General features: G+C 35.2%; 1 protein-coding gene across 5 annotated transcripts in view; it reads right to left on the reverse strand.

Moving 5' to 3' along the window:
* Positions 1-21,545, reverse strand: part of EPHA7 (EPH receptor A7) — a 166,018-nt gene that overhangs the window by 37,657 nt on the left and 106,816 nt on the right. For all 5 annotated transcript variants that reach the window (XM_071445946.1, XM_071445936.1, XM_071445945.1 and 2 more), the window contains exons 6-7: positions 8,763-8,887; positions 5,017-5,185 (exon numbers count right to left, since the gene is read on the reverse strand). In XM_071445946.1, coding sequence (XP_071302047.1) covers positions 5,017-5,185; positions 8,763-8,887 — 294 coding nt within the window. The remainder of the gene's footprint in view (positions 1-5,016; positions 5,186-8,762; positions 8,888-21,545) is intronic.

Consider the following 21,545-nt stretch of genomic DNA (forward strand, 5'->3'; position numbering starts at 1 on the left):
CTCTACATGACCTAAGAACATCCTTATATGCTTCCTGAGTTGCCTGCTCCTTTCTTCCAAAGGTCATAAACTTTTTTTTCCCTGCGTTCCAGTGAAAGCTCCCTATTCAGCCATGCCAGTTTTCTTCCCCACTGGCTCACCTTACAGCACACAGGGAGAGGCTGTTTCTGTGCCTATAAGATTTCCTTCCATTCCCTCACAGTTTGTTACCCATACAGTGTGCATTGGTGGAGATGCACTTCAATTGGGTTGATTTCACCCCCAACACTGGCATGCCACCCTTAGACTCACCTCTAGCAAGCCTGGTCTTACCCCCTTCCCCTTTCAAACCTAGTTTAAAGTCCTGTCAATCAGCCCTGCAAACTCACAGGTTAGAATCCTTTTCCCCTTTTAAGACAGGTGAATCCCATCTGTCTCCAGCAGGCCTGGGGCCGTGTAAACTGTCCCATGACTGAAATGCAGCCAACAGATGAAAGAGAAGGAAAAAAGGAAACCAAACTGATATCTGATTAACTAAATTAATAGTATGCTAAAATGGTTTACTGCTGGTACTGTAACTGAACTGGAATGTCTATACCAGGTTTTATGAACTCCACAGAATTGGGCTCCTGTTACAGACTTCAGAGGTTCCCATAGAAACAAATAACCCAGAATTTTCTTGGGAGAAGTAAGCCAATCAACATAATTTATTTTTTCACTGACACTGACCTGTACCAACTGTTTCCCCCCAAAATAACAAACCTTTTGTTGCACTACACAGATTTAGAATACTCTGCACTGGAGGGAAATTACAAACACATCATACACACACCCCTCTAATTTTATTTCCTGAAGAAACTTGTAATTTTTCTATATTCTCTCTCATGTACATGAGGAAAATCACACTATTCCTATAACACTTCAACTAAAAAAAAATGCTTATCTTTAAGTAACTATAACTTCTAGATACACAGGTCAGTAGGATGCTACTGTAGACTAGCCTATATTCCACTCATGCAGCTTTTAAGAAATCAGTGGTGACTGTCTTGTGCAAGAGCATAGGGGCATAAGTCATACAACTCAGTTCTGCAACTTATCTAGGTCATCAAAACAGACAATCCCAAGGAATGTAAATTTCTGTAAAATACAGCATTTCCCTAAACTATTCCCATCTCTCTTTGAACTTCACTGCAAACCTCACTTGGAAGTGAAGAAGAAGCAGCATCCTGGCCAGGGTGTGAAGCTTCATCCATCCAAAAAAGTTTGGAAAAGTCCCCAGCCCTGCCTGTCACCTAGTCCAGTAGCCAAGATAAGTGCATAGAGGCTGACATATGTGAGTGGGTTGCTCTATGTAAGTGCCTCACAGATTTTGGGTACTGGCACATTCTGGAAGCAAGCAGACAATGTTTTTTGGGCTCTGGAAAATGTTGGGGATATGGTACACCAGCCAACTGGTAAGACAGGTGGGATGCAATGTATGATTTATTTTTATATCTTTAAAAAAAAGAGGGAGGGGGCTGATTGTGGGCATGGTCTGGTATAAATTCAGTGACAGCAGTGTAAGACATCTGCCTATGTTCAGGTACTCTGCTGCTTCTCCTGTGTGATGAACTCAGTCTGCTGGTGTAAGGGTGAATCAGAGCACAGCTTCTAGAATGATCCCTGTGGCTTGGCAGAAACAAAGATGCTAGAATGTTCTTAGAGGAATGATTTTGGGATGCAGAAGGTCTTTTCAGAGGGTGCATGCACAGCTACCTGTCACAGGTGATGCCACAATAGCGATGACAGGGAATCAGCACCGGGACAGGAAAGTTCTTACCTCTGCTTAAGCTGTGCTCAGGGTGAGAGGGTGGCACAGGGAGCTGGTACTTGGGCATTCAGCTACAGCTGACACCTGACCTGAGCCATCCAATGCACAATGTTTAATTTAAAGGAGTTAAATTTAAACCAGCTTTTAAATACATGGTTTGGGATTGGAATGCATATCTAAACACCCTGGAGGACTTAAAAAAGGCTATCAGCTGAAATGCTGCGCTGATGCTCCAACAACCTTTTCTCATGCAAGCAATTTCAAATGCACAGTTTCTGGAAAAGAATTCTAGGCCAAGTTTACCATGAAAACTTCAATGATAACTGGATCCATGTATGCCAAATACTACTTCCTTAAGTATTTCTTAAGTATGTGCTTTATGCCTTCTATAAAAATTTGTAGTATTTGTATTTCAGACTTCGGAGATCAATTTTACGTATGCATAATGCTTCAATCTTGTTTGATTTACTCTGATTCATGGAAAAAGGAAAAAGCAAAGTCTTCATGCCAGGTTTTGTCAAGTGCTTCTACTTTAACAGTAAGAGCCTTAAAGAAGTCAAAGATTGGACTCAATGACCTCAGAGGTCTTTTCCAACCTAATTGATTCTGTGATTCTGTAAGTGGAAAGATCAGCTTCATTTACAAAAAGCAGAGGATTGCCTTTAGGTCCACTGGCTACAAGCCACTTAACTTGACTTCTAAATATGTCAGTGAACCAGGAGATAGAATTGGCACTTCAGTGATATTTCATACATTTGTGTGTTTTTCCAGAGGGACTTCTGTTTCTAATAACCAGCCAACAAAAAAATACAACTAGAAGCCATTGATTGATCTGTGGCAAACACAGTGTAGAACAGAAATGGTCTGCCTTTATGAAGCATATTACTTTGTAATTTTGAAATTTTTCCATAAATATCTATGCAATACCCAACATGTATGATATGATCCAATACAGGTATAATATATGTATATTTCACATATCAGATTGTATTAATATAATGGATATAATAGTTCCTCAAATATTGAAAAGTGGCTATATGGTTCCTATCACGATTCAGAAAACAGCACACTATTCAAAAATCTACTTAATTAACAACACCAACCAAACAGTGCCAACCAGAGGAAGTGCCAGGATAAATCCACGTAGGCAACATGACTGAATGTGGTGGTCATTATATATATTCTTACACAAATGTATACACTTGTGTATTTTTTCTTAAAATACTTTGACATTTTTAAAAGCTGAATTCAGAAATCCACGTAATAATGAGAAGAAGCCAAAGCCTCTAAACTGTAGCATAACATGGTTTAGTGTTCACCTGCATGGTATGTCCCTTGAGGTATATTTCCCAAAAACAATCCAATAAAGGTCTTCCTTTCAAATGCTAGCAATAGACAATTTAATGAGTCTTTAAGTTTTGATAAAATTATAAATAAAATATAAGAAACTAATACTTTAATGTAAAACAATTTTAGAAAAGCTTAATGGAATTTGCTATATTTTACCAACATTTTAATTATTTCTGAAAACCCTATATGGGAAATCTTGTATGCTTTTCATTGCTGGGAATTATATTTCATAATGTTGTCTCAAGATAATGGAAAATATGCTACTTTTAGAATCTTCTTAAATGAAAACACAGGACATTTTTCATGGCATCTCAAAGCATATAGCTGGCCTGTGACAAAAGAAACCTGCTGTGCATCCTGGCCAAGAATCTCTGTGGTTTATATGCATTTTTTCATCATCTGTGTCAGAAAAGGAGTACAGGAGAGTGGTCAGTGATGCATTTATTATAGGATTTTCTAATCTCCCATATGTTGACCAAACTCCAGTCAAAACTGTTTATCTTTGAAATCATCTTTGCTAATCTTAGCAGCTACCAGTCTGCTTACATTCAGTATGTAAAAAATACTCAGATAATTAAAAAAATGTTGGGGAAATATTTTGATGTAATAATTTTAAACCACTATGGACAATAAATTATCTAATTAGCAGAAACTTATTATGACAGACTTCTAATTTGTTTTCCAGAAAACTATTCAAAATAAGAAATTACTTCTGGCTGTACCTCAGGTTCCCTTTCCGCAAAATGGGGATTCTGCTACTGACTCTTTCTACAGATGGGAAGTATGCTATTAGACACAGAGCTAATAATATTAGTAATAACAGCTTACTGCTGCTATTATGATAATTACTGTTTCAATTATGTCTATTAGATATGTGGTATTATTCATTATTTATAGTTTTTATATTCTGTGTGGAACTAAGGTGGAATCACTGTATATTAACCACTGTATATTAAGAATAACCACAAGTTGTTCAGGCAACACCTGGTTGCAATTAACAGGACACAATAATGTGTGTCTGCACACACTCTTAGATAGACTGCTGCATGGGGTGCAAAGAGGGTATGGCATCCGTACCCTTTGAGTTCACAGCCTAGGTATCCCTGTATTTCCAGCTCCCAATGTGGCTGACCTGACGTCAAGGTCAATGTGAAGCAAATGCTCTAAATGAGGGTAACCAAATTTGGGTCTGTAACAGGGTGCTGGAGCTGCCAAGGATACAGCTCCTGTGAAGTGGCTCAAGGCTACCAGGTCTCACTGATGGAAGAAGCTTTTTGGTTACACAGCTGACAACTTTTTATATGAGCCTGAAAATAACTTAGTATCTTTGAGATTCCTATTTCTTTACTCAACTAAACTGCCAATGAATTCAAAATACACTAAAGATGGAATTACAGCTGAAGACACACACATAAACTAAACTACCAAGTTGTTGGGTTTTTTTCAGAAAATCAAATGGGAAAAAATAGCCTGGAGAAGTCTTTGTGGCTTGAAATCTCCTCCTTCCTTCTCTCCCCAGTTACAGAAGAATCTAGTTGAGTTATTCAGCTCACCACTACTCACTTCTTTTGTGGGGAAAAATAAGAATGTATTTGAATTAAAAAAAAAAAGAAAAGTCTTTGTGTATTAGAAGGAGAGCAAAGGAGAATAATCTAATATGTAACAAATCTCCTCCAGCCAATTATAAGGCTAGTTTTCACTTCTATGGTAAAATAAATTATGGAAGCTCATCCTTCAAAAGACAATGACAAAAATTCACCTTCATGTAGAACCAAATTCTTTCTAATTGTAATTATATTGCTTATGACACTTTCCTTTCTTGCTTTACTTACTATCTCTACAGAAAGGGTTATTTTCCTGTAAACCTAATGCCTTACCTGTGGCTTCTTCCAATGTGGCAACATCCAGTCTGGGGCTGTAATTTCCATAACCAGCAGCAGTAAAAGCACGGATCTGGAAAACATATACTGTTCCTGGCTTTAGGTTATTAATAGAAGCTGAAGTGGACTTGGTTTTCACTGTTGAATAGGTCCTCTCCCTTTGATCCTGGAAACAATAGGACAAAAGATTAAATGACATTTACAGATCAGATTTTATCATGATTGCAACTGACAACAGCAACTGACAGCCAGCCTGGGTAGTTTATTTCAATTGTTGAATGCTCTCTTCCCCAACGACAAAAATAAAGCATACTCTGTGAAGTATTACAAAACATTGTCAATGCAATGATGAGCTCTAAGTGTAACATAAAATTCAAATGGGATGCTCATGTTGTTACTCAGAAAACAGAAAACATCCAAAAAAAAAAAAAAGATTGTTTTTTTGGCTCTGATTAAATTTTGTGAAATTTTGATGAGAAAAAACTCAACCACAGATTTCCAGGGGAATCTGTGAGGTCTAAACAGTTCAAGGACAGGGAAAGTTTTCTTTCTTTGTCAGAACATGACAAACATAGGGCTGCACAACCTGCCTTCATTCTGCATTAATTCAGTTTACAGCTGTCAGAATTTTTTTATTTCCAGAGTACTTCAAAGTTATAATGAATGAAGTCATAGACATTGTGAAATGAATGGAAAAACTCTGACATCATTACTTTGACATCGTACCCTTCTATCACCTCTAAAAATACAATATTGCCAATGTATAATTGGCTGGATTTTGCATAATTTCTGAGGTCCTTAACTCAGTTTTCATTCAGATTTTTATCTCTGGTTTTTAGTCTTTTCTCAGTTTTAGGCTCTAAGGCATAAAGAGGAACCCAGGGAAAGAAGCTCAGTATGACTCTCCACAAATCTGAAGCTGTAAGATTACAAACCCTATGAGTAATAACTCACTTTCAAATAGTACAAAAGCTGTATCACAGATCATTAGAGTATTCAAAAAGCTATACTTATTCATCACATTTACTGACACAGATTATGTTTCAGCATAGATATGTGGAGCCCTGTTGATTTTTGGTGGCAGATGCAACCCTGATTTGAAGGGCAGAAGAGATGAATTAACCAACCATCTGAATGCACCACATGACCAGAGAAGCATGAGCTGAACGCAGCAGTGCTAATGAGATGGATACAGAGGGAAGGAATAAATCTGTAACTCATTTCAATAATATTTCACCAGCTAAAAGGGATGGAGAGCCTTCCCTGTCACAGTCAGTAAAGCAACAAAGGCTTTTGCTGAAATACAGGGTTATACAGAACATACATTACTTCTTTTCTCAGATCCAGTAAGGGCTTCTTCTGGTTCTTGCCCAGTCTGTTACTTGAGCAAGCCCAAAGTCTTGGCTAGCAACAATTTTCCATATCTTTTCCTAGAGAGTTTAAATAATCTGTAAGTGAGGACCGTGGCAGAATGTATGTTGGTATGTGAGAAAGAACAGGAATGCTTTAGAGATGACACACAAGGGTAAGGAAACCATAAACAGTCAGGTTCAGGACTGTAAGCCACAGTGGAATTCCATTTGGGTTTTGATGCATAAATGAGGCTTATTTGAATTGCCAACAGTCCTTGTATTCAAAAATAAATAAATAACAAAAAATAAAAATAACCTGCACTAGAAATCTCACAGGAGGGCTTACTTTGGAGATTTCAGGCCGTTTCCATTCCAGCCCTAGCCAGAAGTGAGAGGTGAAAAAACACTTATCAGAGTATTTCAGAACGACAAAAATTGTTTGATTTAATTTGGCTTTAAAATGAGCTGAAAGTTCAAATCCTTTTATTTTTCTTCTCTTCTAAACTGGTGGAACAAAACTTAAATAACCTCTCTCGTTCTGAGCAAGAAGACTGTGAATTAATTTTAAAGCTGAAATGCATTTATTTGGAAGGAAAACAACCATTTCAGTATTTGTGCAAAAATTGCTTCAGTCAAAGTTATATATTCCAGTTTATCTGTGATTGTTAGAATGAGCTTTTTATTCTCTTTTATTAATTTCACTGTACTAAGTATAATACTGGAGGATGTTCTTCCACTAAAAAAACAAAACAAAACAAAAGTAAACAAAAAAAAGAAAAACAAACAAAAAAAAAACTTTAACATCAATTTTTATTTTTGCAAACACAGAAAAAATTGGCAATGAAATTCTGCTGGTTATTTAAAATGAGTATACAGGGAAAATAATAAAAGCCAGATTCCAAAAGCTATCATTATATAAAAAGCTGGGTATGTTGGTAATTTTTATTTCATTTTACATTACCCATTTAAATTATTTATTTTACTTGAACAGATTAGAAACTGCTCTGCACATTAAAGAAATGCAAGCTTTTTGGTTCTCAATTTATTTTTTTTTTGGTTGAGAGGACAGTTTTGCTTTTGTTAAATATGTAACATTTTAAAAATACTTGGACTTTATTTGCATGTGTATGTACACACACATGCTTGAGGGGCAAAAATCATCTGCTAAAATTAGTAAAATTTCTTCCAAAGAATTATTTAGCTATCTGTACCTATCTGTCAGATTTTATTATAAGAATCATTAGAGTGAAGAACTTAACCTGGAAGTTAGCCTCAACAAATAAAAATTTTATACCTTTCCCAAATCATATAAAGATCTTTTGATAAGTATATTTCTGTAATTCAGCACTGAAAATGAAATATGACACTTGATATTACATCCAATCTGGGCTGAATTTACCTAACTCTGTGACCCAGCAAGCTGACATGCTCTTTTTGATATAGGGGTACTGTTACCTTGCCTGCAGAAATGTCTTCATGAGTGACCACAAAGGAGCCCCTTTATTAATTTTTTTTTCCAATGTACTTCAATTTCTTTTTTTCCCCAGAATGTTCTATAAAAATTAGGAGTATGTTATGTTATGCAGACAATTTCCCAGGGAATCTGGAGGAGCCAAACTTAGTCTGGGTCCCATGACAAACACAGAGCTGCACAACCTGCCTTCACTCTGCTTTCATCCAGTTTACGGTTGTCAGAATTTTTTTATTCTGCAGTACTTCAAAGTTATCATGAATGAAGCCCTAGACATGATGAAATGAATGGCAAAACTCCGACTGACATCAGTAAGATTGCAATTTCACTCTACCAGAAACAGAGATCACTTCATCTACGACTGAAAAGCAGCCTTCCATTCATTACTGTGTTGAGAGAACAACTGAAAGATAAATTTCACAGTCCTGGTCCTTTTTAGAAGGAAAAATAAGGAATATTTATTTCCTAAAAGTCTAGGAAGTGTTTTTAAAAAATTTCAGACATCAAGTAGAAGCTGCCCAGCTCATAAGGAAACAAAAAATTCAGTCAGGAGTTGTACTTGATACATCATTTCAAGACTAGAATTACATTGGTACAGAAGGAAATGAAACAGGCTTCAAACACAATGTAGAATAGATGTAAAAACAGGAATTTAATGGTAAAAAATATCCAAGTACAACTTAACAATTAAAAAAAAAGGCAGATTTCAAGTGTATATTTCGTTTTTAGTATGCCACAATATAATATATGAGACATATGATAGCAATAATAATGGCAGGATTTAGCTAGTTATTAAAAACAAGCAAAATCACTGACTTTGCAGGGACGAGGTAGTTGATAGCTGATGATTTTAACACTGTTCCACAATGCATAAAGCAAACACCACATTCTTGCACATTACAGATAATCTTAGCACTTACTTTCTCATAATACTTGATTTCATATTCAGTAATGACTCCATTGGGATGTTCTGGTTCCTGCCAGGAAAGCTCCACACTCCTCTGCAGCACTCTTTCTTTCATTACACCACTAACTTGCGAGGGAGCTGTTTGGACAAGATGTGTCAATAAATAAAAAGCAAATTCACTGGATGGCTAAAATCAAATGTCATTACTGATCCACCCCATGCTGAGCAACTTTCATTAAGGTAAAAGAAAGCACCTTTTCATAGCTCACAATTCAAAGCTAATGAATATTCTAGCAGATGCCTATTACTGTTCATAAACTTAGAACAGAAATTGAACTAAAGTGCAAACAGCAAAAGGTGTCATCGTTTGAGTTGGTACAAAACTGAGATTGATGGGATAGGAAAAACAATTAAGCAAATTAATTCTAATGACGAGAGCAAATAAAATTTTTAGACTGAAGTGTAGCAAATTAAGAGTCTAAATATTTATTGCATATGTTTCTGAAATGCACATAAAAAGAGAAATAATCTTTTAGAAACAAAATCACATTTTAGGCTGATTTGATATGACTAATTCCAGTTCTGCTTAGAAATAATCTCTCACATTATCTGATTACGACATGATGGTGATGAAAATGATTTTGTTGAGAGACTAAGCCTACTCTTTTTCATTAGTTCCAACCTTTCCAGGACATTTTCTCTTTAGAGCTGAATTTCCATATTTGGTCTTAGCATTTTTGAAAGTGCCAGACAATTTAAGAAGTAGATCTTATGGAACAAAGGCAACTCTGTCTTCCTCTGCCTCGCTCTACAGAGATATAAATAAATGTACACTTTGTGCACACACATGTATACACACTGAGTTTCCTAATAAATATCGCCCACAAACAAGGACCTTTTGAAATTAAAAAACCCCAAACCCAATATAAAAGAATTATAGGGACATTGACTCTCATATAAAAATGTTTAAGAGAAAATGTAATAAACTGTGAGAGACTGAAAAAATAACTCGCTTTCTCAACTTATTTTTAATGAGAAAGACAGCAGATATTTTTCTGATGTGCAGCATCAAAGGAGGCCAAACATCACAGTCTTCCTCAAACATACACACTGAATTTAGAACAGAAGTCCTGTAAAACTATAGCACTTCGAAAAACAACTATGGTATTGGAACCATGCAGAACTTGATCTTGTTCTCATTCAGTTTAATGGAAATCAATTTTGCTCATGCAAAAGATAAAGAACAGGAGGACTTGACCCTCAGCCCCCTACAGTTAAAAGCTAAATGCCATTTACATGGGTAAGGACTTGGTATTGGGCAGACTCAAACACAGGAAAGGTGCCTGAGATAAATTTATTAGAAATAACATGCTAGAGCTAATACTAAAGATATTAGAGATAAAATTATACATTTTTCTAACTCAGAATCTAATACTGATTCTTTATTGAAATTCTTCTTTAAAAGACTGATAATTTTAAATATTTTAGGTAAAAAAAACACCACCCTATTTTAGAACTGTGTATAAAGCTTTCATTATGTAAAATTATGTAGTCTTCAGAAAAAATGTAATTCTTATCCCAAGCAACAAGGGGATCTTCACTTTCTCTAGTTTTTTTAAATAACATAAAACATCTAGAATGCACACTCCTGTATCGTTAAGTATAAAAACATAATGACAAAAACAAAATACCTGCAGCACAATCAAGAAAATAATCCTCTGAATAATTAAATTGTATTGTTAACTTCTTACTGCAATTTTGAAGTTTCTAGGATTTTTTTAAAATTACAACATGTATGTTCATATAGGCTAAATTTCATTGGAGGCTCCAAGAATAAATGAAAATTAGGTTTTGAAGCCACGCATGATAATCTTCATTATGAACTATTATGGTGTACATAATCAATATAATCAAAGTTGAAGATCTCTTACTCTAGACTGCCTAAATGATAAAATCATAAAATTGTATCAGACCAACAACCTGGGCTGCTGCATGAAGCCAGGAACCGTCTCACTCTCCTTGCATTCTCTTTCTAAAAGCTGAGAGTATTTTCACTCTTTAATTAGTGGAATATATTCTTTTTCAGAGCTAGGACTCCGGATTGCAGGAAACTAATTTACTGTCTAGTTTTCTTTGACATGATTAACTAGTTGTCTTCTTTGCCTAAATAAGTACCTCTGCATCCTGAATGAATTTCAGAGAGGTCATTATGTTTCATGTATAACTTTCTATCTCATCCAGATAAATGTTTCTCAAATTGCTAATCTTACATTTTTAGATGTCTGAAATTGTTAATGTTGCTACTTATCATTGAACAATTTTATATTACCTAGGTCACTGGAATTTGTTTTCTATGTTTCCTGCTATTTTTGTTTTTGCTTATCAAATTTTTTTATTCTGTTTGCCACAGCATTCATTTCTCTTAAAGCAGTGAAGCAAAATAAACTTGATATTAGTTAACTCTGTGTATGTGGGAAAGGAACAGGAATGTGAAGGAGGAGGAACCGAGAGAGGGGAAAGATTTTAATTGAGGAAATGAAATACACTGTGTGACATTCCTGCTTAACACCTGTACAAAGTACATAAAAACCAGGCATAATCCATTCTTAAAGAATTTCCATTCAAACTAAAATCCCACTGATTTATCAACATTGCAAGACAGCATTCAAATTGGTTTGGTTTGGGGTTTGTGTGTAGGGTTTTTGGCAATTTGTTTTTTTTGGGGGGGGGGGGTTTTGCACCCAAAACTAAAAAAGTTGTGCTACCTTTCATTGCTAGAAGAATCACGAGGAAAAAGTAAAAGTCCAAACCTACAATCCAACCTTGCATATGCTGGCAGCTCTGAAGACAATTATGTTGCATATAATTCCCAGACCATGTGAGATTCCTAAAATGCAGTGTGCTATTTAACCTTATTGAAGTCCCCATGTTTTTCAGGGGAAGAAGGGAATCATCAAACTGACTGAAGCCAGAGTATCCTCCTCTGGCAATGAGCACCAGTTTGTTTTCACTGATTTCACAGAAATCTTTCAAACTAGAGCAGCCACATAAGCCAATCCATTGAGAGGGTAGGCTAACTTTATCCTGCCTTTTGGGCTGCATTTCTTGATCTCTGCTTAATGAGAGTATACAGGTCAGAAGCATTTTGGTGTTTATTCTACAATAATAACTTCCTCTGGCTTCTCTCTGTGGCTTTCTTACATATGGTTTTACAGTTTTACATTCATGTTTTATTTGTTATGACTTCCTGACATCTCCTTTTAAACCTTTAGCCAACTTCTCATTGCCTATCTATGCTAATTAATTAACAACTTTTTGTGGTTTTGCAACAACAATTTTGAGCAAGCCTGAAAATGAGTTAAAGAATACAATTCATCCTTAAATACAAGATAAATTAGGGAATTAAATTGCAAAAAAAAAAGATAACTCCATAACAACAGGATTAAAATAACATATTTGTTCCCATTTCTAGCTAACCCAATAATGATAATAACAATAATAATAAACTACTTCAGGGTGTTTTTCTTCTAGTAATCTACTTCTTGCCACTGCATCTCTAATGAAGTCTTTCATGGCAAAGACACTTCTTACAGCATTTCTAGACAACTATCTACCCAGTCCTGAATGATTTGAGCATGCATAATCCCTACTGTATCACCCCAGGTTACAAAGAAGCATCACTTGACAGAATCATTATTTCCATAATATATTACACGGGGGGATACGCACTGTTCAAAACACCATTTGCTATCAACTTTCTTTCTGATATACCTCATCTCTTCTTTTTCTCCTTCCTGCTGACACAACATCCAATGCATCAAACACACACAGCCTCTCAGGGCTAATAGGCAGATGTACCTACACACGCAGCATAAGAAAGTACTTTGAGAATGACAGGTCCTCAGCACGCTCATTCACCTTTTTTAAATGCTTCAAATGTACCATTCAGCAAAAGAAAAAATTGATTTTCCCCAGGTTTCAACATCACAGCCACTGAGAAATATAACTGTGCTGGGTTTTACTGATAAAGCCTTCAAGTTATATAGATTTCAAGCTGGTCATCATTTTCAGATCAAGTTATAGAAAAAGTTAAAACTGAGGTGACAAAAAGAGCAGGATATTCCAAGGATATATTCTCTTCCAGAGAGAACATTGCATCTGGTAGACTGATGTGTTCCATCCATACTCCTAAGCCAATCATATGGTACATTATTAATATGTGCAAATATTAAGGCATAGAAAACTGTAGCAATTGTTTTAGAAGTCACTACTTTTAGTCCAGAGTCATTTGAAAATTTTAAATTATAATACTGCTCATGCCTTTAATCCCTATCTTTAGCTATTCTCTGGTTCTCATTTTCCTTGATCCATAATGTGCTTTCCAGAAGGCAAAGACAGGTGTATCCAAACACATCACCACCAAAAAAACAAAGCAAAGCAACAAACTCCCAAACAAAAAAAACCCAAAACCAACCAAGCAAAAATGCCAAGCAAATAACAACAACAACAAAAAACCCCAATAGAAACTGAAAAATTAAAATACATGAAGCAGGACTTACTTTAACATATAAGAGGAATTAGGCATAATGTACCAATTGCTAGCACAGAATTTGCTGTAAACATCTTTTTTACTGAAGACAGATATGTCAGCAAAAGGAACATACATATCAATTTTTCAGTGATTTCCTAAAGTCCTGAATATTGAATGTGTCTCAATTCCATCAACAGCAGCAGTCATGGAGGCTTTTAATTTGATACTTTTTAAATAGTGTCTCTAAAATCAGCATCTTGTGTAACAAAATACTGAAAATTCTTAGAAATAAGGGTTTACAATCCTGCAGTCACATTTCATACAGAAAATTTCAAAAATGAACAAGAGTACATGCTCCAGGACTAAACTCAGTATTAACAAATTCTACCAAATCCATGCTTGCAACTCCAGTTTCATGACTTGTCATACAAATTGTAAAGAATGAATGGGCTATCAGACTTCCTTTTTTTTTTACTTATTATTCCCTATCTTACAACAGCAATAATGTGCTCAAATCAATCTGAGCTTCCTCTTTTACTTGCTGAAGTCAAACAGTAACCCTGGCACTTTGATAGCACCCTTACTGCACTTCCTAAAGGACAACTTGGATTTTGGCATCTTTTATTTTCATACCATGAAGATATGCAACAATCATTCAAAACTACCAGCTTTTCCTACAGCAGCAATGAGATCAATTTTACATCCCTGTAAACTGTATCTTAGGGCCCAATAGAAGTTTTACATGACATAAACCATTTTTCTGCAACAGTGTTCTACAGCAGTGGAAGGGTGTTTTGAGTATTGAGCCTGAAGGGGACATTGCTAACAGATGCAAAACATGGAAAAACAGGGATATTGACATCCCAATGGTTATAACCTACTCTGTTATTTCTTTTTAACATGTCTTTGCTGTGTGCTTTTTTAGCAGAAATCTTTGGATAACAAAGTTGTTTTTCCTCTACATCTATTTTAAGTGAGACTGTAATCTGGCATTTTATCAATAACAAATGCAAAATGAACATGTGTCTATGTATATAAATATAAATATATATATATGCGCTGATTGCTGATATATATACTATATATATACATACACACACACATATACATATATATGCATATGAAAATACTAGCAAAAAATTATACTGTTGTTAGCTCTTAAATGGTTGTTCAGGAAGAGAATACAAAAATCCCCATACTCCATTATAGTCCTGTACCCAGATTACCCAAAGGGCACCTTTCTTCACTGATTTGCTCCCGGGAGAAACACTGAAAGAGAAGTCATAACCTGGCCTCCAACCATGTTCTGGTTGCTCTCAAGGGAAACAGGCATCAGAATTGCCAAAATTACTAAACAAGAGTGGAAGGCAAACAGATTATACACCTTGAAGAATTGCAGCTGCTGCTGTCAGGGATCTGGGGGTCAGCATGTGGCACCACACTGGTTTTGTGCTGGTCTGAAACAGGATACCTCAGGATACATGCCCTCCCTTGCTTCAGGACACATGCCTTTGCTTACTTCTATGGAACTCATGCAAAAAGAGCCTTGCTCAGATTTCTGGTACTGGACAAATTTTAACACTTTACTGTGTAGCTATTTCCCTTACTTCCATATTCTGTTTCTTAGAAAGATACAAAAGCTTCTTTACAATCAGTTAAAAAAATTATATTAATTATTAAACTATTAAAAATTTCAAAGCACTGTAATATAGCACTCACTTGAGTGCTACTAAAGCCATGATAGAAAACTGCCACAGCTTGTCCTTGAAATGTTTTGAAAAAAAATGCTTACATTTCACTTCATGTTTACACTAATATGCACAATAATTTTCATGTTATTCTAAATCATAATTCATGCAAAAAGATAACAGAAAAGATCATGATAGCTCTTATACTGAAAATTATTAGATGTATTGATAGACATTCACAAGATTTTCTGTTTTGTTATGGTGTATTTCTCTCCCCTCAGTTAAGCCTCCACATGACAAAGCAACCCATGATAAAAGGTTATTGAGTACCACTGTATTATGCCATTAGTACCCATTGCTTTGGATCAATGGCAGAGAAATTCCCCACTGTGTTTACAAGCTGCAGCATTCAAAAAAAGACACAAATAAATCAGATATTTTACACTAACAATATCCTACAGAGAAACCATTTTAACTTACTTGCTGACACACTTTACTTTCCAGCTCATAAATATAACACAGTGTGCTTACAGTGCTGGGAAAGCCATCAGCAGAGGCACACACAGTTGCTCTGAGCCACCTGGGGATGTCATGAGTGCATGGGAACAGGCAAGGTAGTCAAGTAATACTTGACTGCATTACTCCATCACATGTTTTGCCATTACTTTTATGGCTGAGAAACTCTCAAAATACTTGCTGATTTACAGAGAGGAACAGAAGCAGTAGTTGCCCAAACTGTCAAATATCAATTAAAAAACAGAATGATAAAATATGCTGAGTGGGAAGGGACCCATGAGGAAAAAAACAATAAATACATTCTGATCTACCCTAATATCACTAGCAAATTTCTAAGAATGCTTATGCTCCAATAACATTATTACCACGTATGTAGTGATTTGCTAATTGTCCATACCTTTTAAACATCTGATGCATTTGAAATACATAATGGTTTGGTAATTCCTTCATCAAACTCAAAACTTAGCAGCCGGATCAGTTTTCTACGCTGTCTATTCTGGCAAAATTCTGGGGAGGGAAGCCCATAGAAAGAAAGAAAAAGAATCTACCAGAAAGAAATGAAACAGTTAGGAAAGATCGAGCTGACAGCTTGTCTATCATATTTTGATTGTTTTCCTGGTCACAGTCTACATCTAGACCCATTCTATGAACTCCCTTGTTTCTTCTGCCTGACATTTGGTACAAATATTACTGTTATGTCTGCATCTCATTTCTTTGAAAACTGGCAACTTGGGCATCAGTCAGTGCTGAACGGATGCTGAGTTGCGTAACAAGTGACAACGTTGTCTCCCAAGATATCCACAACTCTTGTTTTGTGAATAAGTTTTGACATGTCAGGCACAAACCTGATTCTTACAAATGTGTTAGAGTAACAAACCAGCCTTACAAATAACAGAGAGGTGCCTTTGTTCTCCTGAAGCATTTGTTTTCCTTCGCAGAAGAAATATTTCTATGTTAATTAGCTTTTTCTTTTGTCCTGTGTTTTTTTGTGATTCATCTTTCATAACTTTTTCTATGTATTTTTTTTAGAGAAACATCTGCCACCAGCCTTGCAGTAAATCCTTGGCACACAGATATCATTCTTCATTAAAGAAAACAAAACACCACAAAACTCTCCAAAGATGAGGATACTCTTTTCCCTGGTGGGATACTCAGACACATAATGTTCTCCTTCTGTCTCCAGTCATCTCTGCTGGCAAGTGTCAATTACAGACATAGGTTTTAGGGAACAGAAGGATAAAAACCAATTTACAAATACTTTTCTCTGGAAGCAGACAGGTGTAATGACTGAGACTGTTTGCTGTAATTGAATTTCATGCTGTCATCTATTCAGTCACAAATAAATGTCAGCTTCAAGGATGCTACACATGGGAAAAAAAACAAAAAAAAAAAAACCAACAAAACCCCCTTAATACATTCTTATTGCTACTGGATAGCTAAGTTTGCCACTGCAGTTTGACTTCAGCAAAAGAAATTTTTACTTTTAGAGAAGAGTATGAGGTGACTTACAATAGTGGTTTTGGAGGCCTATGGAGTAGTTAGATTATGTTTATTTAGTGTGAGATGTCCTAGACACAACTGAGTGAATTCCAGCCCCATAATAAAGCATTTTGTTTCAGACACATCCAACCAAAATCTGGAAACAAAGTGGCATGCCAAAAAAATTAAAAACAGTTGATCAAATATTAACAAAAGCCATATAAATATTCTATAAAGATGTCAGCACAAAACAATAATTATGTGCCAGAGGTTTGATCAAATTGATGCTTCCAAAGATGTAATTGTTCTGTGGGGAAAAAAAATATTACTCTACTAACATTCCTCAAATATGTAACAACTTCTGCTCCAGCCTTCCAAATTCCTGTGAAATGCATCATAATGGCACTGCTAAAAATGGGCATATTTCTGAAAGCAGCATGGGAAGTATTCACAGAGAATAAGGAAGAACTCCATGCAAGAACAGTTTTCATTTTCTCTCATGTTATGAGCTATTTTTTCCCAAAGAGCAATAAATCTCTAGAATTTCAGATGGATAAATATCCGTCTGGGAATCTCTGCTACAGTGATAATTACAGAAGCAGTAACGCTGAAGTTCCTGACCAAGCACAGGAGGGAAAGTCGTGTCCATGAGGAGAAGGCCAGTCCCAGCAGACAGCCCCTGATTCCCTAGGGCAGGACTTGTAGAGGAAGCAGTTTCACTGGCCAGAGCCAGGTCACTGCTGTGGAGAACTGCCACTGACAGAAACACAATATTCAAAATTTCACCTGAGGTACAAAAATTCACATACGTTCTGTCAGCTGAGAAAAAATCCATTTGATACAAAGTTGGTTGTCCCAAATGAAGTAACTTTGGATGTTTGCACAAGCTGTTTGAAAAATACTCTGTGCAAAAGCAGAAGGAAAACCCCTTATCTTCAGGGGAATGTATTTTGCAAAGCAAAGCTATTTGATTGGTTTGACTATACAACAAAAATTAACATCTCACTATTCAACAGCAAAAACTAATTTAGACATAATGAGCATATTTACTTAAAAATAAATCAAACAAATTTTGTATGAAAATATATTTAATATTTTTTATTTTCTTTTTTACACCAAAATATTAAAACTTGTAATATATTTATAGGGCTTATGCAACTACATATGATAAAAAGATGACTTTTAGAAAATTTATCACTACTATCTATTACAGAAAGAGTAAACTCTGTATATAATTTCAAAAAGATCTTGAATATTCTTCCCTTTGAGTAGACATTAGTTCCTAACATTCCCTACTGCTTATAGGAACTTTGGATTTGGGAGAATTTTTTGTTTTGTTGTTATTTGAGAACATGCTATAGTTTAATGCTTCTCCAGATTCTGCTCACCAGAAAACTTTGCTCAAAGACTTGTCTGCAGAAATGCATTAAGCTGGAAACACATCAATCATTTAATGAAAGAATTTACTATGTGGTTTGAAAATCTGTACAGAATCATCTTTTCTTTTTTCTTTTTTCTTTTTTTTTTACATGCTTTCTAGTGCCTTCACTTCCCTGAATACTATGAGACTCTAAAGGAAAGTAAAGTTCTGTATCCAAAGGTTAACTTCTTGGAGATTTAGAATATGAAAATGTCAATTGCACAAATTATAAACCCATTTAGCTTTCTGATTAGTTCCACTTTTAGCATACCATTTAGGGCTCAATTCTGACCTCTCATCAATTATATTTTAGTTCAGCTGCATTGATTTTATCTAAGTTATCCTTGCTTTATACCAATGGAAACAAGATCAGAATCAGGTCCTAAGGGTATAGTAATTAAAAATGTAATTACCACAACTGATTATGCAACATAGCTACATCAATAATTGGCTACACTTTTAAATATATTTTTTAATAGAAAGATTACAATTTCTTTGCCAGTTTCACAGAGATTGGTCTTTATTTCAGAGGTAATTCCATCTGAGATACAGACAATCTAGCTTAGGCACCTGGGTGCACCTCTCCTTTAGGCAACTCCAGCACACATAAATTAAGTGCTGAAGTTCACCCAAAAGGTTTGCTCCCTGTAACAGGAAGGTAAGTGCACTGCAAAGATCTAAAAAGAGAGACTGCCTGTTTAAACTGAGATCAATGAATTTTAAAACATCACTTTAAGACCTTTGAAAAACTTTTTCCACTGGCTACACAGTGAATTTAGGCATTGATTTCAGAAGAAGCAGATAACCTAGTAAAGCAAATAAAACTGACACATAACATTTATGTACTTTTTAGGTGAGGTAGACCCTATCTTTCTTACACACTATCTACAATTTTTTCCTTCTTCCTAAATTTTCCATTGCATTTAAGGAGTTATTCCATTATCCTTAAAGCTCTTGAAGGTAATTAGCCAGGAGTTTGCTCAGATTCACCTCTCATGCAAATCTTGTAGGATCCAGGTTTATACATACAATAGTATAAGTCTAATTCCTGGTGAGCCTAGAGGTATTTTAGCAAACTGCTATTTAATACTGTGACTACTTATATAACTCCAGCTTCACAACTGCAGAGAATCAATTTAATGATGAAAATACTCCTATGTAGTACTGAAGTCTGAACTAATATTTTATAAGGGAAAAAAATCCACAAAACAAGACCAGAATAGCTTCTGGGTTGGATTCTATTTCAATTTTTAATGGTGTGAATAAGTAGTGACTGCGTTGACTCCTTTCATCCTGAATGTTGAACTTCAATCAATATTCAGAATGATGGAGATGAAAACAGAGCTCTTTGCAGTAACCCAAAACCATGCAACAATATGTCAGAAAGGATATACTTAAAAAAACCCCAACCAAACAAAGCTGGCTCTTTTTTATTGCACATTTACTCAATATATTAGAAAAGTAAGCAAAATTGAATAAATATCTTGAATAGTTTATTATGGTTCTATTTATCCCAAATAATAGCCATTAGATCTGATTCTCCATTCCCTCACTCAGTTAGGGTATTGGAAGAGAGTAGGGTTGGTCTGTCTTTCAGACTGCATCTAACATAAGCTGTTCTGCTAAATTAAAGTCTGGAAAATGGTGTCTACATATCTAACAAGTCCTTCCAGATTGTAAAGGAGACAGCAAAAAGGCCATAAAACTGGAATGTCACAAAAGCAATTAAATTTGAGTCTTAACAACTGCACAACCCTGTGTTTTACAAAACAATTACTGTTTCCTACACAGACTGTGCAGATAATTTTTCAATTACTATTTCCCTCTGAGAGCCTCCAGGTCTACAGTAGAAATTATTGCTACCTACATGTATGTATAGCACAAACGCAACACTTGCCACCAACAGCAAGAGGCTCAAATGAAGTAATTCCAAGGCCCATCACTAGCACAGCAACTGAGCTGACATGAGTGAGCACAGTGTACAAATGGGTCATATTTAGATCAGCCAAACAATACAACATAACTTAGACCAACAATGTATTAAATAACAGAATGTGCAAGGTTGCACAATACGTAAACAGAAACAGAAATAGAACTACATCCTCTGAACAATATTCTAATATCTTATTCATTTGAAAAAGCTCCAGTGTAATTATTTATACTCATGAATGCATTATAATACACATATTAAGATGGATATACATCAGAATCATAAACATCAATAGCTGGTTTCCTTAATGAATATGGTCTCAGCACTGACACATAACATTATGTGCTTACTGTATGAAATGAAAAAAATAAATTATTGGTACTGGAATTTCCCATGATAATAAATATACTGAATGTTCATTACTCTCCCTTATATGTGCAAGTAAAAGCGCTGACTTAAAAAATAGCTGTGCTAAACCACTTAGAAACTCCTCTATAAACATTCAATGATAAAAGTAGTCAATCTACTCATTACCTAGCTATGAGTTTTGAAGATCTTCATGTGAGCACTGCTAGTAAAGGAAAAATAGTAGAGATTACTTAACGTACAGATTACTTAACTAATCAAAGCTGTACTGCACACATGCTCAAGCATAATAAAAACAGCAAAAAAAAATCCTCCTTTTTTCTGTCTAGTCAACAGTGGTTGAAATAGTCAAATAGAAAATAGAAATAGAAAAAATTTGAATAGAAAAAAAAACAACCGGCAATGATATGTGCAAGTTTTATTTTAATCTTTACTTGAAAGCTTTTTTCTTTTTTTAAACCTTGTCATTTCTCTAATCCAAATGAAAGGTTTATGAAATACACATATCAGATAATACAGAGACTCATGGAACTTTTTTTAATAACATCTGCATCCACAGGAGCCAATCAGATCTTTATACATGCCATATGTGTCCAGATTAAATAGAGTAACTATCTTCAAAAAGACATAACTGAAAATTTATTTTAAAAGTGAAACACACAACTGCCTTATCTTCATTAAAATAACTATTACTGCATATATTACAGTCTTTAAGGTAATGTACAATTCACCATTAAATATAATTCTCCTTATCTGGACTCAAAATTTCACACACCAGTGTGCAATACCCACCTGGACTGATCCCATCTAATTTTTTACAGACATATTAAAATGCAAGTCCAGTGTCTTTAAGGGCCTTTAAGGAG

The sequence above is a fragment of the Agelaius tricolor genome, unplaced genomic scaffold (assembly GCF_023055355.1).
Source record: "Agelaius tricolor isolate 1412-34295 unplaced genomic scaffold, bAgeTri1.0.p SCAF_1, whole genome shotgun sequence".
In the NCBI taxonomy this organism is placed as follows: domain Eukaryota; kingdom Metazoa; phylum Chordata; class Aves; order Passeriformes; family Icteridae; genus Agelaius; species Agelaius tricolor.